Source organism: Pleuronectes platessa, chromosome 5, assembly GCF_947347685.1.
Source record: "Pleuronectes platessa chromosome 5, fPlePla1.1, whole genome shotgun sequence".
Classification (NCBI taxonomy): Eukaryota; Metazoa; Chordata; class Actinopteri; order Pleuronectiformes; family Pleuronectidae; genus Pleuronectes; species Pleuronectes platessa.
The window spans coordinates 10,068,126-10,094,257 of NC_070630.1; the positions used below are offsets into that span (position 1 = coordinate 10,068,126).

Genomic DNA, 26,132 nt, shown 5'->3' on the forward strand with positions numbered 1-26,132 from the left:
ATAATACAAGCACATGCACATGCATGCACACAATCTAAAAGGATGATTTACAGGCTGACACTGACGTTTCCTCTTATACCTGTACATTTAGAAATGTAGACAAGGAGAGAAAGACTGACTGAAGCAGATGGACAGAGTGACGGGGATGCATGCAACTGACACAGTCAAAGGCACAAGGAAGAATAATGACAACATCTGTTGTGCAGTTAATTGTTGTGTGTCGGAGTGATTTTAAAGTCAAGCTAACTCCAGCAGGCTGCGTTTATCTCCCTGTTGTCAGCTCGCATGCACGCACAAAGTTGCGAGCAGCAGAAATGGAAATGTGACCGTCTGTCTGACTTCCTCTGTGTATGTCTTTCTTTGTTTTGTATTTGCTTGTGTATCCAAATGGGTTGGTTGAAGTGCAAGCTTGCAGATGTGCATTTTCAAAGAATGAACATTGTGTGTGGGTGTGATTTCATGCTGGTGTGAATAATGCAGTGAGTATAACGGCGTGAATATTCATTAGCTGTGTACCGGTGACAGTTACCCATGTACCTGTCACTCAGAGTCTCAGGTGGGTACAGTTCAGTGAATGCTACACACAGACACACACACAGACACGCACACAAACACACACTCACACACACACACATCCCAGGAAAGATGCTGCAGTGTTTACTATACACCGCCTCTGCATTGGGATATTTGTAATTTTTTTTAGTTTTTATCCACCATGCACTCATGTTTAAGGAAGAGTTCATTTTGATGCAGCCTGTTAGCTGGAGGGTGGGCGGAGGACTGACTTATTTATTGCATCTGTCCCTAAGAGTCATCATGTAAGCAGGAAAGACCTGTGCAGTTTGTGTCCGTCTCTGTGTTTACGAGCTCCAGTTGATGGCAGACCTCCCAAACTTTAATTCTAGCTCAAGTCCTGCAGGAGAGACAGGTGCTCTAAACATGACTTATCCCTCACCTGAGTTCCCCTCGGATTGGACACTAATTGAACCTGTGTGTGTGTGTGTGTGTGTGTGTGTGTGTGTACTTCTGTATTACTGCGTCTCTGCACTTGGAATGGATCCTCTTTCGCTCACATATATCCCCCAGAACTAATTTCATCTTCTCCCTCTGCGATCGACAGAATAGAGAGAAGTCATGCAACAGCTCAGCGTGGAGCCGTAAACACAGCAGGTGAAATGATGCTCGGAGATCAAACAACTCCCTGAGATCCCCGAGAATATTCAGATAGTTTTCATTTCCCACAAGATTGGCTTTGGGTGATGGCAACTCGCTCCCTTGCCTCAGTATTAATGTGCATTACATGTTTTGGATTCAGTTTTTAAGGCCGTCAAGGACAGAATAACATTTTAGAGAAAAGGTTTTAAAAAAAAATGTCAAGAATATCGTGGACTTCTGAAGTAATGGGGGAGAATGACAAAGTGTCAAAGAGAGTGAACACGGGAGTGAATTTCAAGAAAAGCTGAGGAGAAGAAATGGAGAGAGGATAATTGGATGCTGGGACAGTGGAGGGATACAACTTCCTCTCTAATCTCTGGAGTTGACCTTTGGTGGATGTAAACACATTTAATGCTCCGACTACATATACAGAATAGCTGCCTAGTCTGGACTCCACCTGTCCTTCAGTGTCTTTCCCTGTCTGTTTTCCATATGTCCTCTATTACCAGTGCCCCTGGCAGCTACAGATCATGATCCGGATGTGTGTGCGTGTATGTATATGATTGTGTTCGCATGTTCATTCATATGTGTGTGTGTGTGTGGTGGTTCCAAGATCGTTACTGCTTGTCCTCTATAGTGATAAATCCAGCTCAGTGCAGCCCTAGGGTCAGATATCAGTGGGACAATCCCACTATTAAAGCGACTAGCAGCCTACTATTCTTAGCTCAGGCAATCATACAACTCTCATTATTACTCAATAGGGCAGAGGTATGCAACTCATCATCTCTCATCATCTGCACAGCCTCTGGCAAGAAATGCACTCTCTAAGATTTTATACATACATAGCAGAGGAAAATGTTTTTGTTTTTCTGTTATAAGCAGGAGAGGAGAGGAGAGGAGAAAAAGGGGAGGTGATGAGAGGAGAAAAAGGGGAGGTGATGAGAGGAGAGGAGGGGAGGGGAGAGTCGGGGAGAGGAGAGGAGAGGAGAGGAGAGGTTTTTTGGTTTTTCAAAGACCATTTATTTTCTATTCCCAGGAACAACTACACTTCTTACTTCAAACACCAGCTGTAAGACTCAACCAAGCAGGGTTATTAAATAATACATATAGTCTCTTTAAGATATATACACACATATATGTGCACACGCATTTACATTCCCATTCACACATCCATAAAAACTGTAGCATCTCACATTACAGGTTAATATTTAGTTCCCCGTCCTCCCCAAGGGTGCATAAAATCCCCCCAACAGCCCATATACGACTGAATGTCATCACATTGTCCATCATTTTGTAGTAGGCATGTTCTACTTTTAGCCTGGCTTTCAACAATCCAACCAGCATTGGGGCCGGATGCACGCTACCAGTGTCCAGTGCCTTGTTCCTGCGTGTTAGCCAAATGGCTAGCTTTGCAGAACCAGAGACAAAGTTTAACAGGTTTTGTACAGCTTTTTCCTTTACAGAGTATTTCGGACCATAAATGAACAAACCAAATGAAAATACCTCTCCCAGGCCCTGAAACCACCCTTTCAACACATTAAAGAGTTCTTCCAGCCGTGGACACTGAACAAATAAATGCTCCAGTGTCTCAGCTTGGGAGCAGAACGTACACCCCTCCCCCAGCTCCGGATCAAGGTGCGCTCTGTATCTGTTTGTAGCTATCGCCCCGTGCACTACCCTCCACTGGAGGTCTGCTGTCCGTTTTTCAATGGGTAGCTTGTACAAGGACCGCCAGCTGCCTTTCGGGGAAGCACCTGGCTCCAACAGCCCAGTCCACCTCGACTCTCTCATCCCTTCCAGAGAGTGCAAATTACGAACCTTCACACAGGTCTGGTAGACAGCCTTTTTTCCTACAGTCTGAAAGCTGTCCAGGTGAGGAGTAGGGAAGGACAACAGCTGACCACCCCTCTCCTGCCACTCCCCTACAGCTGGGCTGATGGATAAGGAGGGGAAACTGTATTTTGAGTCATCACTCCACTGGTCACAGAGAGCATTGTTTTTTGCAAAGACTGTCATGGTTTGCGGCAGTGCGGCACAGACCTCCTCTAACACTTTGTTGATCAGTCTTGTAGACCTGATGTTGCTTCTCTCTCTCAGGGTATCCACTGATGCTGCTGTCATCCTTATTAGGTGGCCCAGTTTGGTGCATCCAGCTCGTCTGAGGTTGTCTCTGAGGCTGGCAGACTGCAGTGTTTCCGACCTCATAAAGTCATTGAAGAACAGCGGTTCATCAAACAGCCACAAACCAGGTGTTATATTGTTTACTCGTCTGGCACGAAAAATCTGCCAAGCCTCTAACATTGATTTGTAAAACGGGGTCAGCCCGGTGAGATCCATGTCCTCCGATCTTAATAGGAAGAGATGTTTATCGTAGCCTAATCCTCCGGCTCTCCTCAGCAACAGACGTGCCGCATCAACCCATCTCGGGCCACAATTGTATAGAAGTCGTTGTGCTGCCCGAAGCCGGAAAGCAGCAATTTTGGACTGGATATCCACCAGTCCCTGCCCTCCTTCGACCACCGGCAGATAGAGGACTGCTGCCCTAACCCAGTGCTTTCCAGACCAGAAGAAATCCAGTATGGCTCTTTGTAGTTCCTCAATTAGTCCTCTTGGTGGCGTCAGAGCCGTAAGCCTGTGCCAGAGAGTCGAGGCAACCAGACTGCCAGCAACCAAAGCTCTTCCCCTATACGATAGCTGGGGTAGCAACCATTTCCACTTAGACAACCGAGCACACACCTTCTCCTTCACACCCTCCCAGTTGTTTTTTTGAAACCCGTCGCTACCCAAAAATACACCCAAAACTCTTAACCCCTCTTTCCCCCACTCAAGACCACCAGGCAGACCTGGTATTGCCTGACCTCTCCACTGACCCACCAATAAAGCCTCACTTTTTTCCCAGTTCACCCGTGCAGAGGAAGCCTTACAATACAATGAAAGTGCTTTTTGTACAGTAAGTACATCCTGTTGATTTGAGACAAACACATTTACATCATCCGCATACGCCGAGACTATGACGGAATTCCCAGGATTTTGGAAACCAGGCAGCGAGAGGCCACTGACCTTATCCCTCAACCTGCAAAGCAAGGGCTCGATGGCCAGACTGTATAGTTGCCCGGAGATTGGACAGCCTTGTCGTATCCCCCGCTGTACATTGATTGGTCTACTCAGCCCTGTCCCCATCTTGATCATGCATTTTGCACCATTATATAATAGGCTGAGCCACGCAATAAACCCATCACCTACACCAAAAGCTCTTAATGTGTCAAATAAATACGAGTGATCTACCCTATCAAAGGCTTTCTCCTGATCTAGCGACACAATTCCACAGTCCAACTCATACTTTTTACATAAATCAATAACATCTCTTAAAAGAAAAATATTATCCATAATTGTCCGTTCTGGTATGCAGTAAGTTTGGTCTTTGTGGACAATCGTCTCCAAATTGTTTTTAAGTCTATTGGCTAGGGCTTTAGAAAGCACCTTGTAGTCCGCACACAGGAGAGCAACGGGCCTCCAGTTTTTAAGTAAGGCCAAATCTCCTTTTTTTGGCAGTAGGGAAATTACCGCTCGCTGACACGAGACAGGAAGTGAACCTGTTCTCATGCATTCCAAAAAGACGCCATGCAGGTCCGGACCAATGATGCTCCAGAATCTCCTAAGCAGCTCATTGGAGAGACCATCAACTCCTGGCGCTCGTCCTGCTGCCATCTGGTTCACCGCTTCGGTCAGCTCCTGCAGGGTTAGCTCAGAGTCGAGGGCAGTTTTCTCGTTATGGCTGAGCTGCGGTAGTCCCTGCAGCAGCTCCTCACGGGACTCCATGCAGCAACTTTCCGCTCCAAACAGGTCGTTGTAAAAAGCTGACGCCTGGCTCCTCATCTGGCCTGGACAGGTGGTTATTCCGCCCCCCGGGAGTCTAATGCAAGTAAGCTGTCTTCTCTGGGCAGCTGATCTCTCAAGATCGAAAAAGAAAGCAGTTGGTGCATCCATGTCTGTTAGGTTAAGCATCCGGGACCTTACGAGAGCTCCCTTAACCCTCTCCTGCAGGTATGAGCTCAATTTCAATTTTTTTTTCCTTCAGTGATGTTTGACCTGTGGTGGAATCTGCAACTAAGCCCTCCTCTATGTTTGTGATGCTAGCCTCTAGTTCCTGAATGACTGTTTTAGCTGTGGTAGTGGAGTACGATGTGTACTGCTGGCAAAACACGCGAATTTGTGCTTTACCTATCTCCCACCAGAGCTTTGAAGAAACGAAATCTGTTTTTTTGTTTTTCCACTGCTGCCAGAAGAACTCAAAAGCCTGACAGAACGCAGTGTCTTGCAGCAGTTTGTTATTAAAACACCAGTAGGATTTAACCCTCTCCCCTGGTGCAATTACTAACTCTATGCTAATGAGATGATGGTCTGTGAAACCAACCGGGCTAATGATGCTTTGACTTAGTCTGGCTCGAAGGTTTTGGGATATAAGCAACATGTCCAGTCTGGCTGCAGTCACCCTGTTTTCTCTGACCCTCATCCATGTATATTGCCTGGCTTGTGGATGCTTTATCCTCCAGGTGTCAACCAGATCTTGCTGATTAATGAGACTGTTAAGGGTCTGCGATGACTGGGGGTGAGGTTCCTCACTGGTCCGGTCCACAGTAAAGTCTATGGTACAATTGAAATCACCACCGACAATTATCTGATCCTGCTGATAGTTTTTAAGTTCGTTTTCTAGTAACTTAAAAAAGCGTACTCTCTCTGCACCTTGATTAGGGGCATAGACGTTCACAAAAACCAGCACTGTATTTTCTATTTCTGCCTTTACTAATAACAATCGCCCCTTCACTAATTCTGAAACGGATAAGATGGTTGCATTTATTGTTTTGGTGAACATTACAGCTACTCCTGCAATGAAGTTGGAGCCATGGCTTAAGGCATGAGGACCCCTCCACCATAAACCCCAGTCTACTTCATCACTCGATGTTGTGTGTGTCTCCTGCAGAAATAACACATCAATGTGTTTTTGAGCCGAGATCTCCGCTATTACAGCTCTTTTTTTACTTTCTCTTCCCCCGTTAATGTTGAGTGAACCTATTTTTAATTTCCTCATAGAAAGGTCAGAGCAGAAAATAAACAAGAAAGGTACAGAAAGCAGTGAAGGAGAAAACACCAAGTGATGCATGATTATCTTGACCTGCTCCTCGTCGTTCTCGTTGTTTGTCCTTTAGCCTCTTTCCTCAGGGTTGTCATATGTTTTTTCAGACGGAAGCGTTTCTTCTCGTCGAGCTGATCCATCCCATACTGTCTTTTCAGAACAGCCACAGTTCTAATAAATTTTTCTATATCGTCAAAATATTCTTCCACTTTAGCTACCCTCCCGTAGGTTTGGTCGAGAAAGATGTTTATATCTTCTAAAGTGTAGAGGGAAATATCTCTAGCTGGGGTCCCAAAAGATGCTACACTCTCTAGATCTGATTCCTCCTCCATCTCTCCACCTGCAGCCTGACTGACTGGCAGACTCTGTCCCTCATCGTTGTTCACACAGTTCTCTGTGGCATCTGAGGAGCCTGCCTCATCAACATGTGACATTTCTGCCGCTGCAGACTGGGAGGGTTTCTCTACGTCCTCAGACACACGTAGTTTCTTTGACAGGCTCTGCCCCTCTGACTTCTCTGTTTCAGGCTGTGCAACGTCCCCCCCACTCACGGCATCACCGCCACTCAAGGCTCTGCCGCGGGTGGCTTTTGCCGCTCCAGCGCGAGGAGCGTCCACCGCTGCTTCGGCGCTCGGAGTTGCCTCGGCCCCTGAGCCGCTGTGTGCAGCCGCTGGTTCAGCGCTCGGAGCTGCCGCGGCCCCCGAGCCGCTGTGTGCCGCTGGTTCGGTGCTCGGAGCTGCCGCGGCCCCTGAGCCGCTGTGTGCCGCTGGTTCGGTGCTCGGAGCTGCCGCGGCCCCTGAGCCACTGTGTGCCGCTGGTTCGGTGCTCGGAGCTGCCGCGGCCCCTGAGCCACTGTGTGCCGCTGGTTCGGCGCTATGCGCACCTGCCGCCTCTCCGGGCCGCTGATGATGCGGACACGAGGAGCGTTTGTGCCCCACGTCCCCGCATTCAAAGCACTTGAAGCTCCCGGAGCTGGCGTACACCATGTAGTACCCGTCCCCGTGCTTCACTCTGAAGGAGACCTCCAGAGTGTTCGTGGGGGATTTCAAGAACATAAATGCCTGCCGTCTCAGGGACTGTACATGTCTCAGTTTGGGATCCTTACAACCTAAATTAAGCGTTCTGAAACCGCTCGAAAATTTACCGAATCTGCTCAGTTCGGATTTTAAGATATCGTTTGAAATAAAAGGCGGAACTCCGGATACCGTGATCCGGGTTGCGGGGACCGACAGCGGGTTCACCTGCACGAAGCCGTCCCTAATAAACACTCCACTCGCAATCAGCTGGTGCACCTGTGGTTCCTCCTTGAGAAATACCACCACCGCTTTGCTCATTCTGGAGGCATAAACTACATTATCGTGTCCCACCTGTTCTCCAACAGCCAGCAGGACCTCTTCCACCCTAACGTTGTCCCCCGGCGGGACTATCCTAACTCCCTGCCGGAGTGACGGAGGTGGCGTCTCCGTGGACGCCATTCCTCCAGAGACCCCCGACAAACCCGCGGTCTCTCGGTTGTTACTTGAAAACGATATTAAAGAAAAAGAGCTTACCTCCTCATGCAGACATGAAAAGAGAAAGAATCCAGAGGAATACCGGTGAAACAGGCAAACCCAGTACAATTTCAAATTCTCCGCGCCACTCACGCTTCCACCACCACCACTCACTCACACCGGAAACGGAAAGAGAGGAGAGGAGAGGAGAGGAGAGGAGAGGAGAGGAGCAGATATGAGTGCAGGAAAGGACATTCTTCAGTTCTAACTGTACACCAGTATCAGTAATGTTTAAGCTCCTTAATTATACTTAGCAGAGGAAAATGAGATACTCTGCCTGATACTCTCATTGTGCTCTAATAATCTTCTACAGTGGGAGAATATCTGGGGATTCGTGGGGATGCCTTTAAAATACAGATGCTATGTTTCAGGTAAAACTGAGGTAGAAATGAAGTGAGCATTTGCAGAAGGTCCCGTGGTCTTCAGTAGCTGTGACCTATCTACAACAATCTATAATCAATTTGTTTTTTTAAATTATCCATCCAACCATCCTTCCTTTCTTTACCGGTCATGCTTTAAGGGTAGCAACCAACATACACAGAACTACAACCATTCACCCTCACCCCTACACACAATTTAAAGTTTCAAATTAACTTAACCTGACACAACATCCAATCTGTACGTATGTCTCTTGACGGTGGGAGGAAGCCATAGTACACAGAGAAAAGCCCTACAGCCACATGGAGAAGAAGCAAACTACACACAGACCCACAGAGGGGACAGTGCCAGCCACTGCACCCCCATGATGCATTGCATTACATTTACATTTCTTTTTTTGGTCATAAGCCAATAATGTGGCAGTTTTACATCACTTAAAAAGATGAACAGGTCCCCAGATAGATACCAGGCACTTTTCCCAATATGGGCAATAATTTGACTTTATTATCCATGAAATGAAATGACAGTAAGGATTTACTACATTTTTCTTTTTTATTATTTAAAATTATATTTTAGTTTTTATGCGAAGCACTTTTCCACTATTTGTTATTTTTTCTGTGTGTCAGTTTTTCAGTTTTTTTTTATCCTCCAGTCAGTAGGTGATATGACCTCCCAGGACAATATGAGAAATCCTTATCCTGAATTCCATCAACAGAAACAAAAAACCCTGTTAATATTGTTTAATGGACTTGGTGCACATCCATCAATAAGGATAGGAATCAAAGCCAGTAGGTGGTGAAGACAGACGAATGGTGCAAAACAGTGTCCCAGACCTGTGAGGACACAACACTTAAAAACAGAAAATAAAAATCTGGGTCCGGCTGCTGCGTCTGAGCTCAGTGTGCTGATCTGTAGCCAGTGTGATGTGAGCCTCTCTACCCACCTTCTGCTATCTCTACGACTTAGCACTGGCAGGATTTAGATAGCAAGACTTTTTCCGATAAAAACAAACCTTAAGATCTCTCGAGCTACTCTTTATCTGAGTAGTTCAGAGAAACGGAATGAGACGGGGAGAGATAATGAGAGGGAGGCAGAGCGAGAGAGAGACATGAGAAACGAGAGGTACATCTCACCCTCCTCCCCTCCTCGCTGCTCCCGCCGTCATGCCCGTGTGTTTGTAGGTGCGTTGGACAGGCGGAATGGTGTGTTTATGGGTAGATTAATTTCTTTTATGGCCTTGTTTCTCCCGGTGAATGGTGCTGCGGTGTAATGAACACCCACACTGCCGGCCTCTCCAGCCTGCCGTGCCATTCCTGCTGCTGCTGCTTTTTAGAGCATAGCCAAGCTTTAGCTATGGAGCCTGCCACAGCCAATGCCTAATGCTCACTGCATGCCCCTGCACAGGTGACTGACTTCATCTGTGGGTTTGTGCGTATATGCATGTATGTGTGTGCGGGCACTTAGCATTTCGAAAAAGGGCCAGCACAGGTGGGTGGTTCCACCGAAAGCCCACAGGGCAGAGGGCGGCCAGCCGTTAACTGGACCGTGACTTTAATCATTTCCTGCTGGGTCGAGGAGAGGTAAGCCAGTCTTTCTGCAGAGCCACAGTCCACCATGCAAAGATTCCTCAAAAGACTCTCAAAGAAGGAGAATGGAGCGATAGCATTGAGAAGAGAGCGTTTAGCAGAGAGGTTCCAGGAATTAAGACTAAGTAAGCGCTTTACATGGATCAATTAAAAACCGAGCACAACCCCCCTGTCCATCCCTTCTTACTTCATTACCTGTGATTACGCATTTGTTGTCTCTGTCTGTATTTCCGATCCCTATTCTTTCCCTTCGTCTGCATCTCAATATTCCTATCTTGTTTGCCCCCCCCCCCCCCCCCCCCCCCCGCTCATTAATCAGGTCTGCAGGTCTTCTCTTTCTTCTGGCTTTCTACTTCATTAAGCCAGACACAGCGATGGGGCCGCCGCTAATGGGCAGTCTCAGCTCTAACTCACAGCTCTAGCCAGGCTATAATCGTTTGTGTGTGTGTGTGTGTGTGTGTGTGGGTCAGTGAGTGTTTGTGGACGTGCACACTTATAGTTTTATGACAGACATTGTGCAGGAAACAGGTTTCCTGTTTATTTGTGTCCAGTTTCTCAGGGAAAAACAAGTGTGAAGAAGCAGTCGTCAAACCATGATGGCCTTCACTCCGTTTGTTGTTGTTGTTAAAGGTTTTCGACAATTTTAGATGTTAAGATTTAACAGTCACAAGGGTTCGATAAACTGTTTAAAGTGTCCTGTAGCTTTGGGGGAGAATCAAGAAAAATCAGCTGACATCACCTGCAGCTTGGGTTTATAGGTGACAGATTTTTAACAGCGTGGACTATAAAATGACTGTTAAAAGACACTTAATGCTCATTTGTGCTCAACTTTAGATACGTACATGGCAATGGACGCAGCCTACTGTCCATACTTCGGCTTCATTCTGTTTCTTTTTCCGCGCATCTTTTTGAAGCTTACAGTAAATGGAGCAGTACCTTGGGAAATCATGGGAGGGAGGTGTAGTCAATAGTTCAAGTGAAACCATCATAGGACAAGAGGAAGAAAAACAGACACATCCCGATTTCCTACGTAGAGGTAGAGACTTGACAAGAACACGTGTTGAATCCTGGGTGTTTTCTTAAAGTTTGACCTTGATTTGACTGTTGTTGTTTTTTTTATATGAAACTTGGCTTTAAGTAGTAAATACAATAGGTACGTATTTGAAGTAATTAACATGTGAGCCGATTGAGCAATGCTGACTTGGCAAACTTTCTTGCTGACAGCTACGTAAACAGCTAGCACCGACATAAACGCAGTCAACACATCATGCAGCAAGAATGGATTAGTTTAACGTCGCTAGCCTGCGATTTACTGTGCTTGGTAGCGAGCTTATATAACTCTTAATAAATCTCACGTCAAAAAAAACATAATTGGATCATACCAACCCTAACTAAAATCCGCAAAGGGAGCTAGTGTTCCTTACTCTGCATCTCTTTTATTACTCGTTCCACAACCGCCTTTACAGTCTTATTAAGCAACAATGCCGATCCCTCCTTTGGCCATAATGCCCAATAAAAGAAACTTTATAGTTGCATACATTTACTTTCAGCTCTTTGCATATATATCGCTCTCCCACCAGCGGCGCAGTCCTCGGTACAGCGGTGTTCTGCTCGGCCGCCGTGGAGGACAGGTAGTATTGAGTGGTGTTATAAAAGGAGCTTTACTGGGTGTTTGTTCTGGCATGTTAACAGCTGGCTTTACAGCTGTGATTATGGCCCACCGGGGGAGAGGGGAGCGCTAACTACACAGGGGAACTGCTGCAGGCAACAAGGACAGGAAGTTGTACTATGGAAAACATACTTTCACTGTAGAAAACAACAACTTTCCCCAAATGATTCTACTTTGTTCTCTCCGGTTCTCTTTTGTATCAATGACATCATCTTTTTTTTGATAGCTGTACTTCCTGTTGTGCTCGGTTTGTTCACTAATACAAATTCCTTTTACATTAATGTACTTTATAAATACAAAAATGTATTATTACTCTGTTGCAATAAATTCTGTTATTTATTACGGGTGACAACACCGACAAAGAAACCGGACAAGTATAAGTGAAACATATGTTTTGACTCTTGACCCTAACAACACACACGCACACACACAGACACACACACATTATGCATAGTTCTATACCATACAGTGGAACACTTTATGATTCATTGTTGATAAGCGCATGTGACACAAAGAACAACTTTCCCTGAAATACTGGGTGTGTGCGTGCATGTGTGCGTGCATGCATGCGTGTGTGTGCGTGCTTGCGCGTGTTTATGTGTGTGTTTGTGTGTGTGTGTGTGTGTACATACAACAGAGTGTCACACAAAGGCAGGGTGCCAGCAGATCTGATTGCAGAGTCACTCAGGGACAACATTGCCAGTGTATGGACACCAAATCCCAAAGGACACTGGAAAATACACACACACACACACACACACACACACAGACTCACACACACACACACACACACACACACAAACTCACACACAGACTCACACACGCACACACACACACACACACACACACACACACACACACACACACACACACACACACACACAGGTGCCAGAAGACACAGTGTCTGGCCAGGAATGGCTACAGATAACAGCACCTGTCTTTGTTCTTTTTTTGCAATCACACACACACAAAGACATTGTGCACTGACAGCTTCGTGTCCCGGTGGCAGAGGAGAGCAATGACGATATGAGGGTGATGGCAGAGATGGCGTCGGCTGCTGGGTGGGCCAAAGGACCCGAGGGAGGTTTGACTGATAGAGTCTGCCTCTAAGTCCACTGGAGCCTGTGTGTGGGTGTGTGGGTGGCTGAGGTGGGAGTGTGTCTGGCAGATGGTATGATGGTTTTTACACCAGTTACGCTACCATCAGCTCGGGACCAGGTCATGACAGGTTTTTGGCTGAAATTTGACTGGAAGGAATTACTCTCAGTCTCAAGGTTATTCCAGGATCAGGTTGAGAGAACTTGGCTGTGGATCAACTGAGCCAGAAAGAAAGAGTCCATGCGTGTAGGGAGACAAAGTTAATGTTTATTTGGCTGATTGTCTTTGTTTGTTTGATAATGGCTGACATATTGCTGTTAGTTCAAGGAGATGAAATGCACCATATCCCCCCCCTCCCCCCCACACTACTTTGTGTTACCTTGTGTGTACTTATCCTTCACTGGACAATTGAGAGGGAACCGTTGTTCTTACTATTTACTCAAACACATTTGTTTGACAGCTGTAGTTGCTATGCTCATGAAGTAAGGCAGACCGTCCACTAACCAGAGGGTTGATGGTTCGATCCCCTAAGGCTCATCCAGTCCAAATCCTGACGCCCGAATAGCCTCTGATGGCTCTGCTGTGGCAGCATATAGTAGTGCTGTATGTGTGTGTGAATGTGTGTATGTGGCTTTGAATGTTAAGCAAGTTCAGTGGTGAGACCTTTCCTCACAAAAAAATGCTACATATACGTTAATGCATCAATAATAATAATAATGTTATAATATAACTTAACCTAAATTTGTTACACTAACAAGGATCTTTTTTTAATTGAGGTCTTTTATGTTACTTATATACTTTTATACCCACTTTTACCTAAGTAAGAATTTCTGTGCAGGACTTTGAGTAACAGAGTATTATTATAATGCTGCAGACTGAGTAAAGGATCTGCATTGTGTGTGTGTGTGTGTGTGTGTGTGTGTTTGTGTGTGTGTGCGGGCTCTGATATAAAAGCATGCGCAGACTTCTGGAGACTGTGTACCCGAGTTAATTGAGTTCATCAGGAGAACAAACACATCTGGCCCGTGTTCTACACTGCCGGAGGACGACGGAGCGACGACCACGTATCTGTTGCCGGCACTTTCACATCAGGAAGCTCATCAACTATTGAAGAGGAAACCCAACTCAGACTGAGAGACTGTGGAAAGAATACAAGGCAGACAGGAAAAGCCGAATACAAAGGAGACATATGGCATTGAGGGGAGAAAAAGGAGAAGATTTTGACCTCAGAAAAGCAACGGAGTTTGAAATACAGTGCAGCTCGGAGGAGAAATAGATAATAAGTGTGTTTTTATGGGCTCTCGAGATACAGTGTGTGTATGCTCCCCTCTTTGTCTGTCAGTCCGTCCCCTGAGCTGAGTTAAGGGGGCGTTTAGGAGAGCGGGAGCAGTTATGTAAATCAAGTGTGTGAGTGTTAATACGTGTGTGTGGTTCAGTCGGAAGGTGCACGGGACAGATTTACACCCCAATGTGCAGGAGCGATGAAGGCCGTTTCCCAGGCAGGCCGTTTCTCTCTTTTCGGTGTTTCTCTCGCCGGTCGCTTGGCATCGGTCCAGTTTAATTTCCTCGGCGCCTACAGGCTTGTTCTTTCACCTCCATAGCCTTTATTCTCACTGCCAACCAACAGCCTACTTTCATATTCCCTTCCTCCTCAGCTCTCTTGCGGACTCTCAACCCGAATCGCTCTCCGTCTCTGCAAAGTGCTGCGTCTTTATCTCCCGCCCCCCCCCCCCCCCCCGCACTCTGTCCCCTGCAGCGGAGGCATCGAACCCTTCACGACGTCAATCACTCTGCCCCCTCCCTCCCCTATTATCCGTGTATCTATACGCAGCTTTTTTTTTCTCATTGTACAAATCTTTAACCTTCATTCACGATACAACAAAGAAGTCTCCTGACCTCATCATCCCTGTGAAAGACACTAATATGCTCAACGTCATGAGTCACATCCCATTAATGTAGATCAGATCAATATTTACCATTTGTACAGTATATGACCTGAACGTCATGGACGGTGCATTTATTCTGACACATATATCTTTATTTTCTTGGGTAAGTCCCCACACGAATGAATCCCCACCTAAAATTCAAAGAAACACAAATAATAACGATTGATCATAATGTGGTTTTCAAACACCAGCAATCTCACATTCCAATTCAAGTCGGGTTAGGTCATTCTTTATAGCCCCATTATGAAAACTGTGATGTGCCGGCAGCTTTTTAAAAGATTATATTAACAAGATAATAACACAGCGGCAGCGTCACACCGTGCACACACAACTCCAGGACAATAAAAAAGATGAATAAAAAAAGAAACTGATGCACTGAAGACAATAACACTGTTAAAAGAAACAATATTAAAACAATAAGCAGTATAAAAAGCATGGGATCCTATCAGACGTGTGGGAGTTTACGTTGTAGTAAAGAAGTGAAACGGCAGAGAGGGCAGCCGGTCAATGTTCACTGCATCAAGAGCGATGCTCTACATAGAGCGGTTCTCCTTGTAGAGCAGGTGAGGTACGGCTGCAGGATAAAACCAAGAGCTCACGTTCTTCAGTGAGTGGTTGGTGTGGAGGATATTCAGATGTGCTGACAACCTGCTTTTTGGAAATATAATAATGACAATACATTTTATCGGTACCGCGACTTGTAGCAATGCTCAGTGACACTTAACATGGGATTCAAAAACTGTGAAAGTAGATAAATGTGAATCACTATAAACATAAAATACACATAATAACACATTATGTCAATCCAACAATAAAAGGCAGTTCTGGGTTTTGAGAAGTGTTTTGAAGGTTGAGAGCTCAGTGCAGCCTCTGATGGGTTTGTGAGGAGAGTTTATCCATAGACAAGCAATGTATCCTGTCAATAGTTCTTTTAAAAAAGATTAAGAATACCAAAATAAACTCATTTAGCATTTAACAAAAACTATTAGATGGGAAAAGAAATGATACTGTCTTCCTGTAGCGCTGGAGAAAAATATGTTGTAGTTATACGTTTTGATAGAGAGAAAATTATGTTAAATTGCAAAATAGATTTTTTTATGAGGATTTGCGACATGTCATTAAGGGCTTTGATGAATTGTTTTTAATTAGTCCTTTGTATCATCAATTTCATAAAATGCTGAGGGAAAGGGTCTCATTGCAATGTCTTTTTTTAATTTGTTGAAATGATTTCAGAAGTCCACAGTGAAGCTGATGCCTCCATTTTACAGCATGTGTGTCGGTTGAGAACTTTTCCATGAATTCCTCCCATGGGGTTGTGTAAGGACGAGGGCAGCAGCCTGTGAAATCATGTGCACTCGTCTTCTCCTCAGATAATAAGACAGATCTTCCAAACAAACATTGATCCACTGTGCTCTATTATATCCGTCCTTATTCCTGTCCCAAACCCTAATGCGTTTCTCACAGTGGGATCAAATCAGCCCTCATTCTCTGCTTTCTCATCTCATCTCCTCTGTGTGCCTCATGTCCATTTATTATTTTTGGAAAGGAGAGTTGAAGGGAGGAGGATGATGATGGAGGAAAGAGGTAGAGATGGGTGGAGTGGGTGAAGGAGGGATGGAGGGACCGGGTTCAGGGTCTGCGTGTGGTTGTCAGTGGCTCTATTTCCTCTGTTGTCGTGGGGCGCCCTGTAGGTTCAAGGTCCCCTCACCACCTCATTCTCTCTCTCCTCCCCTCGCTCTGCTCTGCCGGACTCTACCATAAATCCGCCGACACACACGCTCACCAGAACGCACACACACACACATACACACTTGCATACACTAATCAATACAAGCCTGCTTGGCACTGCCAAAGCCCAAAATGACTATAGATTTCCTGTTCCCTCCACCACTAAACTATGCAAACCTCAGGTTTATGTCCCGGTACTTGTTCCGGTGTTCCTTCTCCATAAGCAGGACGGGGGATTTCCTCTGAGGCGGGGACGGACGGATACAGGTGTGGATGGCTCAAGAAAAAGGCTTTTCAACGGGAACCACATATGTCCACTTGACAGAAAATCATAGAGCCCCTTGCTTTGGTATTCAATAATCCCAAACTGTATACAGCTATAGATTTTGAAATCAATGCGGTGTATTAAGACGCTCGTAAATGTCCTGCTGAAGTCAAGGTTTTGTTTAAGTAGTGAATTACGTGAGCAAGAGACACATATAGCACACGGTTGATTATCGGATGTTAAATAAAACTAGATGTGATTTATTTGGTGAAATATTGTATGATTTGTGAAAAGGAGCGAATACCGGGTTATGTGAGTCAGCAAATAAGTTGCCCATTCAAAAGTGATTTTATTTTTCAGTAGAATTTGGCATAGTCCCCTTTGAATGTTTTACCAAAATAGATATTTGTATCTGTCTCTGTTTTTGTTTAACAACCCAGCAACATGTTGGTTTGGCTCAGATTTTCAGTATACTTAGTAATACATATCAGTTATATAACAATCAGTAATAATCATTTTTTATTGATATGACATATTCAACCCCATGTTTGTTGGTCTAACTAATGACTTATTATCTCTTTGTTTTAAGGGAAGTAAATAAAAACCTATATGGGCCAGGATACACACCCAGTGGAGCTGCTTGTGTGTGTAATATTTTGCTCAACCGTGCATGAGTGTCTGCAGGTGCTGTCGTCTTTAAAGCACCAATATGTGCACGTTTTCCCCGATGGGCTAATTTGTATTCCTTCCGTGTGTGTTTGTGCTGGTGTCGGGTTGAAAGTGTGTTTGTGCGTCTGAGATGGGCTAATAGTTTGTCTGGCCAGAACCTGTGACAGGGTCATCAGTAACCCGGGATGGGAAATTGAAATGATCGGCTCATTCAGTCTCCCAGCAACTCCATTACCCACAACCTCACAATCAAACACACACAGACGCACACATCTTCCCTCCTTGTTTGTACTCGGCTTATCTCTCCATCACTGTCAGCCGCGTCTGTTGTCTCTCTCGCTGCTCGAGTCTTTTCCTCGGCATCTCTGACTTTAAGTTATTTTAGTGTCTTTCATGTAGTGTCTTCTCTCTCTGTGCCTCTTACTTTTGCTTTTTCCTTTTCATCCTGTCTGTCTCAAAACTCCCGAATGGCACTTTGTAAAGTCTCTTTAAGAGTCTGTGACTGGCTGTGTGCGCGTGGGTGAGAGGACTGAATAAAGGAGAGACAGCTGTCGGTCCAGGATTGCATTAGGGAGGGATTTGGAAAAGCTGAGGTGACATTGACTCGAAAAGCAGAAGAAAGTTCAGAAGGGATTTCACAGTCGAGCCACATCTACACTTTCACAGATTCTCCTTGAATCAGAGGGAAAATTGAAAGGGAAAAACAAACAGATGTAAACAGATGAAAAAACAGCTCCTTGCACAATCATTGATCACCAGTCCGAGTCCTTGATTCTGTCTAATGAGCTGCTTGTTCCTTCTGGGTGGCGGAGCATCGAGAAAAGACAAACACTGCCCGACACCATGAAAATGGACAAACAAAGTAGACCTTTTTATGGGAAAAAATATTTGATACTGGTGTAATTTATTCTTTCTTTATGGAAATATGGAAATTGCGGGCGGCTCTGTTTGCAGTGGGTTTTCATTGTCCTCCTTGTTTCTCACTGGGTTTTCGTCGGTGCTACAACGCTTAGCTCAAGAAGGGAGGGGGAACATAAAAAATATATATAAATGTTTATTTATTTGGCCAAAAAGTTTGAAATAAGATTACAAAAGTTTAAAGGTGAGGCAAACAACAAAGAAAATGTCTCGATTTACATATTAAAGAAACACTATGATAAGGGTTTAGACACAAGAGGGCACCGATACACTGCTGCCACAGTTAAAGACATGCAGATTGGGGTTAGGTTAGTTGGAGACTCTAAATTGACAGTGGATGTGAATGTTTATGTGTCCAAGGTGTATAAACCCTCTTCTTATCTCAGATTGGCTCCAGCTCCATGTGACGCTCAAAGCATAAGCAGTAAAGATAATGCAAAGATGGATGACATGCAAAAGATGCAATGCTACATGACGTAAAGGGACAATCACACACTAGGTCAAATTGAAATGTGGAGTTTTGCCGGTTTCACCGATAACACACACACACACACACACACACACACACACACACACACACACACACACACACACACACACACACACACACACACACTCACACACACACACACACACGCACACACACATACACACACACAGACCAATGTGTAGCTGCTCGGCGCCCTGATGTGACCCTCCTGGCTCATCAGGAAGAACTGCTCCACTTAAACTTTGTTGCTCCCTTGTAATTGAATTAGTTTGCTCAATTATGTAGCGGCAGGTCTGTCCTCATTACACAGCACCATTAAAGCACAAGGATGGAGTCGAGGGGAGGAGGAGGAGGAGGAGGAGGAGGAGGAGAGCAGCAGGCGAGGAGGGGGAGAGCCGAGCTGAAAGTCATTTTAGCGAAAGCGTAAAGTTTCACTGCTCTAATCTTCAGCGCGTCAGCCACATCTGTACAACACCTGGGCCACAGTTTATGAATTATGTCCTGCTGCGTCTCCCCTGCCTTCACTGTCTCTTTCTGTTTGACTTTCCTCTCCGACCCACTCCGTGCTTCGGGGGCCAAATGCTTGGAAAAACGCTGAGGCAGCATTTCGGCAGAGTTCTTCTCAAGTTTACTTCACTGGCTACATTAGAAAACATCCATCTGAGCCAAAATGCTGTCGAACCACTTGCTGCAGGGGTTTCTGAGCTCAGCACAATGATCACACATCTGCCAAAGATTCCCTAACACTGGAACACACACACACATGGGGGGTGTGGGGGGGGGGGGGGGGTCCTTATTCTGTGAAAGACTGTGTATCTGCACCAAAGCCACATTTCACAGAAGTCAACTCTTCTCTTCTTTCTGTTCCTTTGTCTCTCTGTTTGTCCCTTCTCCTGTCTCTCTCTCACAGGAGCAGCTGGAGGGCCTCCAGAGTGACTTCAAGCATGTTAATGAAGGAGGTTTCCAGCTGCAGAGGTGAGTTTACACACAAGCACACAAACAAGCACACAAACAAGCACACACACACAATGAACACACAACACAGAGACAGAATGCGCAGCCGGCTGATGTAGAAGCCGATTTCCCTGCAGATGTTTCCAAGCTATTGCTGTTTAATTACTGATGACCCTGACTGAGATTGGACCTGTGTGTGTGTGTGTGTTTGTGTGTGTGTGTGCGTGTGTGTGTCCTCTGAATGTCCCCTACTCCCCCCCCCCCCCCCCCCCCCCCTATCTCTCCTGGGTCAGTAATCACCTGACCATGGACCTGGATAACAACATCAATATCAACATGCTGCAAATTGAGAACAAGGTGTTCATGTGAGTTTGTGTTTTATCTCTGGCTAAAGAGGAGTAATGATGTTTTTTTTATTTGATTATATAAAGTTTATCCAATTAAATAGAAAGCTTCCTCTTTGAGTACTTGATTTATGTATTTCTTACCATAGTAGTTCTGATCTTTATATTTTAGATGACATTTCACAAGATTTGCAAAACATCTTAGAGAAAATAAGACCTTCTGACTTTTTGCCAATCTTTCCTCTTAGACAAACTATCTAAACATTGCTTCAATGTAAAGGGTCACATACTTCAAATAAAATCCCGTCTTCTGACTGATTCTCAAATAAACAAACCTTCCTTAAAGATATAAAATATATCAATTTAACCGATAGAATGTTTAAAAACAACTACACCTATGTGGTTTATTTTAATGTACTTACATTAACCGAAATTTTAAAACACTGAAAAACAGAGTAATCCCCAATTTCTTTAGTTGCATAAGGTGAATAAAACTTTAATGCTGTATCTTCATCCGTGAACATAAGATGTGCCTGAGTGGATTCATGTATATTTTCATCTGTCATCGTGGTGAAGACAACAACTCCCAGGATCCCACACTGTTTCACACGTCTTTTGTTATTGTTTTGACTTAGAGACCCCCTAGAGGCAGAAATGACATATTGTGTGTTATGTTGTCATTATAGCAGTACAGGCAATGCATTTACAAAATGTCCCTGTGTTTATACGTTGCCTCTTCTTCGGTGTTGCAGTATCCAGCGGGCCTGGCGTGACTTCCTGCAGAGACAGGAAGCGGAGAAAAGGAGCCCGTCCCCGCCCTCCCTCTCCTCCTCTGACAAGATGAGCATGTCAATCAGCATGGCGACTCTGTCAGATGGCAGCACCCCAGTAAGTCAAACATCACTTCCCTTCCAAAGTCAAAGTGCTCGGACAATGCCGTGGCTGCCAGTGCTCCTGGGGATGTGGTCATGGACATGTGTTGGCTTTGGCAGCTATTATAATATTTGTGCGTCACCTGTTTAAATTATTCTGTGTGTGTTTGGAGTTTTGTGCTGCTTTACATGCTGAATATGGGAGATATTAATTCCTGCCAGAAGGGGGCAGTATCACTCAGCTGATTTCCTCAGTGTGCACCCTCACAACCTGCGTCTTCTTTGGGAGCAGAGAGTCAATATAACAGGATTGGTTCTGATATACACTCTCTCTCTCTCTCTCTCTCTCTCTCTCTCTCTCTCTCTCTCTCTCTCTCTCTCTCTCTCTCTCTCGAAGTAGCAGCAGTAGCGGTGGAACAGCCATTCCCATTAAGCACATCTTCCCTTCATTTAACCAGATCGCAGTAAATCCCCGGGATTTTCTTTCCTGCGTCTCCCGGTCATTATAATTCTGTACCGACGTCGGCTGCAGCCCTCCGACTGAATAGCAAGTGTGTGTACACTCCTCTCCTAATCTCTGAGCCTGGAGTCAACAGGCAGGTTAAATCTCAGAGACAGCCGGGAGAGTTCCCTGTGTGAGCACACTTAGGTGGTACTTGTCCACTCAATCAGTTCAGAGAAAAGCTTTTACACTGAAGGAGACTGTTTGATTTGGATTCCCTTGGATGAAGGGGGGGCGATTGGTTTATTAGTGAGGAGAAGGAGAAGAAATATCAGAGCTCTGTGGGGTTTACAGTAACATGATGTGAGAAGTGGAAGCGAAGTTGTGGATACACAGTTAATGCCGTAAGTTATGTTTATGGTTTATACACACACACACACACACACACACACACACACACACACACACACACACACTTGTACTCATATATTATAGAGGACACTCATTGGTTATAAATACATTCCCTAGTCCCTTACCCTCACCATCAAATCTAAACGCAGAACCTCCTTAAACCTGATTCTAACCCCTACCCAGCACATGAAACACTTGAAAATAAGACTATGCAAACATACACACTGAACTTACTAATTCATATACCTCTTTATTGGTATATACCCCAAACCCCACCCAGTCCCCTAACCCTTACCTTCACCCTTTTGGGGCATTTAATGTAACAGAGGGAGAAATATATAAATCTGTGCCTGTGCCTACAACACATCCGGGTGTTTAAATGTATCGTCCCCGAACCAAACGCTAAAATCAAGTCTTAAAGCTAAAACAACGATTACTTATCTCCATCTGCTAAATCTCTGCTCAAAATGGTCCTCACAAAGATGTAAGTGTAAGTAACAATACACACACACACACACACACACACACACAAACACCCACATCAATCAATCAGCCAAAATGTATTCGTACAGCACATTTTACACAAAGTAATGAAACATGCTTTACAGGCAACTAAACTAAAAATACATATCTCTTCAATGCACCAAAGGCACAGAGTAAGAAAGATGTGTGGGCAGGAGCTGGCCATGGGCCTGACAGAACACGTATGTCTTTAGCTTGCTTCTGAAAGTCAACACAGTTGTGGTAGATCTTATATCATCAGGCCGTTAACGTTGGATGTGTTGGAAATCCTTTGGGATGGCCAGGAAATGCTTAGCTCAGTGACTCAGACCTGCTGACAAGGGCATATCATCAATGAAAGACGGAGAGAGAGAGTGTGTTTGTGTGTGTGTGTGTGTGTGTGTGTGTGTGTGTGTGTGTGTGTGTGTGTGTGTGTGTGTGTGTGTGTGTGTGTGTGTGTGTGTGTGTGTGTGTGTGTGTGCTTGTGTGTGTGTGTGTGCGAGTTGAGACCCTAAGGTCAAGGGAGACAGAGAGCGGTGGAGGGGAAAGGAAGATGAAAAACAGATGTTGGTTCAGTGAAATGTGCTGATTCAGTAGATCTGCTCCTCTTTGTGGGAAACAGAGGCTCAGCTTCTCCTCATGTGATTTCAAGGCTTCTAATTTTTGGGGATTGATAGCAACAGTCCACATAAAATCAGTCTCAGCTCTCTCTCTCTCTTTTATATGATTGTCCTTTCTTTACAATAATGTTTTTCTTTCTCCTACTGGATGTGACAGCTCCTCCCTGTTTGAATTTCTAACCGTTTCATTTCTTTTCACCCGGCGACATGCATTCTCATTTTGAGTCTATACATAAATGGCATTCTATGCATGAATGCACACACACACACACAAACACACATACACACACACACACACAGAAACACAAGGATAGTCCTATTTTCCTGAGACGCAGTGATGTGGCCGTCATCTCTAAAGTGATTGAATTTGTAACCTTTGTGCCTGTAACATCAGTCTTGACATGTATGTGTGTGTGTGTGTGACCATGTGTGTGTGTGTGTGTGACCATGTGTGTGTGACCATGTGTGTGTGTGTATTTCACATGTCAATCTAACTTTCAACCTGTTTCTTTCGCCGTCGTGTGTTTTCAAGACTGATGAGTTTACCGCTCTCAGCTGTGTGTGTGTGTGTGTGTGTGTGTGTGTGTGTGTGTGTGTGTGTGTGTGTGTGTGTGTGTGTGTGTGTGTGTGTGTCAGTTTACATGCGACTCTTTGCTGCGTTAATGATCCCTTCACACTGTAAGTCAGGTCACTCATCACCATGGCAATCCAGTAGAAGCAGAGCGGCTCTCGATATTTCTCTCTGTGATCGATCACTCCGCTCCGTGGCAACCCCGATGCAGGGAGGCAGAAATTATGGGTTTCATTAAAGGGGAACCTAACAAAACTCTGACTTTTATGCCCAGATATGAATCAGCTGTCTAAATTTTATTGTTTCATAATACTGTACGCTGTCAAAACCCCCCACTGACCACCTACGAGCACACACACACATGCACAACACAGAGGAGAGAGCACACACACACACACACACATGCACGCAAACACATTGACAAAGGCACATTGACACACAAGCCACTACAGCCTCAATTTCAGACTGTCTACATGATAGATGTCTTTTTATAACCACACATCAATCAATAAGGGGCCGGCTGAAGGTTTTTTATTTTCTAAATCCCTCGAGAAATGGCGACAAAAACAAACCTAAGATGTTCCTATTTTTTTAGCAATAAAAAAGTTGCAGCATTTTAATTCTGGATTGTGAGGATGGCCCCGCCTCCACTCAGTTTACTGGCTGTTTATCCTTTGGGGATTGGGAGCTGTCCACTGCCCTGGTGCTGAATGATGTAGTTCCTGAGTTTTCACACTAGAGGGAGATCCTGTATCATAGAGGACTTTTTCTTTCTTTTTTGCTCTTCCCGGGGAATGATCAGACCTGTTGTCGATATATACACATATATAGATATATATAAAGAGAGAGCAGTGTGAGTATGTGTGGTTGTGTGTTACTGTGCAAGTCAGTGTGCGTGTCGGCTGATGAAGGGCACACAGGGCAGGTTCGTCCATCTGGTCTGCCAAGGTGCACTGAGACTGGGCCGAGCAGAGCAGCACAGCCCCGTCTGCCAGCTGTCATACTTCTCCATCTCTGCCTCTCTCTCTCTCTCTCTCTCTCTCTCTCTCTCTCTCTCTCTCTCTCTCTCTCTCTCTCTCTCTCCATCTACTCTTTCTTAACATTCCTCTCCTCCTCTTTTTCTGACATGTTATAGTTTATTTATTTTTTTCCTTTCTCTTTCTTATTTTAATGTCCCTCTCCCTCTGGCTCTCTGTCTCTTCATCACTTACTCGCCCACCTCCGGTTCTCTTGACTGTATCAGGTCATGCAGCTGCAGCAGCAGCTACGGAAGCCTGGCAGGAGAGATGAATTCTGGTTCTGCAAAGCATTTTTTTTTCTAGCTGTTGTATGTCTACTTTTAATGTACAATACAAGTAGTATAAATTGACTCCATGGTAATAAAACTGTGCTACCACAGGCTGTGGGTCTGCGTCCTGAAATGACTTTTCTGTAGCCGGCTCAAAATTACACCAAGCGTTAGCACTTCAGCAGATTACTGAGCCAACAGGCTGCACAGACCCATTTAACCCTTCACCTTCTTTTTCACCCATTTAATCCAGTACAGGGCGCAAATTGTTTCCTTCGCTGAACTTGCATAATTTTAATCCTCACAGTCTTTTCTATTCACCGTCTATAGTAATGAAAGGCTGACTCGTACAGTGAAAGGTCACACATTGTGTCATGGCAGTGGAATGGTTATTAATACACTCAGGGCCTCAGCATTGTGAATGTATGAATGCCTTCCCCTCAGGCTCATCATGCCCTCATTCTGCTGTATTTACTGTACATTCACCTCATGGTGGAACAGCGACAGGTGGACAAAGGGCAGTGGACAAATCTTCAAGTAGTCAACCAACGGAAAGGAAGGAGCTTCAATGCCACCTCCTGTTAGGCTAGAATCAAATAGTTACCAAAGATGGTTATGTTTATGAATTTTATGCCTGGATTGAGATGAGAAAATATTTATTTGGTGCAGCTTGATTGAATTTACGAGGACTGTTGGGCCTCATCTGAGGCATGTGCGCTTATTACGGCCGATTGGTTTGCTACTGATGAGTTAAAAATCAAACATCATGTTAGAATAATGAATCTAAACCATTGTCAATGTCAAATTGGTCAACTTTTGTTAGTAGTTAAAAATCACAAAGCACTGCAATCTGGACCGTATCCTGTGATCCCTGTTTGCTAATAGGAAAGGATCCCTTTGAATACGAGATTGTGCATCTCAATGGGTTTATCCTCTAATTACATTTTCAGATAAATGAGGGAACACTCCTCCAAAAACTTTTAATGGGGGTTAAATGGAAACCTCAAAGCAAATGTAATAGTCTTGAGTGGAGTAAACACCCTTGTAAAAATGAAAAAGTGCACAGATCGAGATTATTAAAGCACTTTTTAAAAAAAGGGATCAATAACTGGTGCTTTGATGGTGCAGATAATGTCAGGAGTAATTAAGTATAGACTTTGTATGAAATGTCTGTTTCCATAGACACAAGGCTCTTTGCTGTGTGCACTGTATCAAGGAAACAGGAGATCTGATTATCATTACAGCGCCAGCTATGAAGTCGGCTATTACATGTTGTCCCTATTCCCGGCAATGTCTTTTTTCCTAATAGCTTTTCCCACCTCTCTTCTTCTGTGGACCTGGACATCCCTGTGATGAATCATGGGAATTATGCAAATGCCAAATAAGGCTTTGGAAATGAATGCCATCTCCCTGCAGTCTCATCGCCACTAGAGGATGGGTGTTACTGGAGCCGATGATTTTCCCAATCCTGTTACTGTAATACTGCGGACGATACAAAAAGAAGAGCCTAGGTCTTGCAATTAAGAATCCCCTTGAATTAGTT

At 44.8% G+C, this 26,132-nt stretch overlaps 1 protein-coding gene across 1 annotated transcript in view; it reads left to right on the forward strand.

The window, feature by feature from the left end:
* schip1 (schwannomin interacting protein 1) overlaps positions 1 to 26,132 on the forward strand; it is a 210,585-nt gene that overhangs the window by 48,344 nt on the left and 136,109 nt on the right. The window contains exons 6-8 of the mRNA XM_053422868.1: positions 19,497 to 19,561; positions 19,834 to 19,905; positions 20,637 to 20,772. Of these exons, the coding sequence (XP_053278843.1) occupies positions 19,497 to 19,561; positions 19,834 to 19,905; positions 20,637 to 20,772 (273 nt within the window). The remainder of the gene's footprint in view (positions 1 to 19,496; positions 19,562 to 19,833; positions 19,906 to 20,636; positions 20,773 to 26,132) is intronic.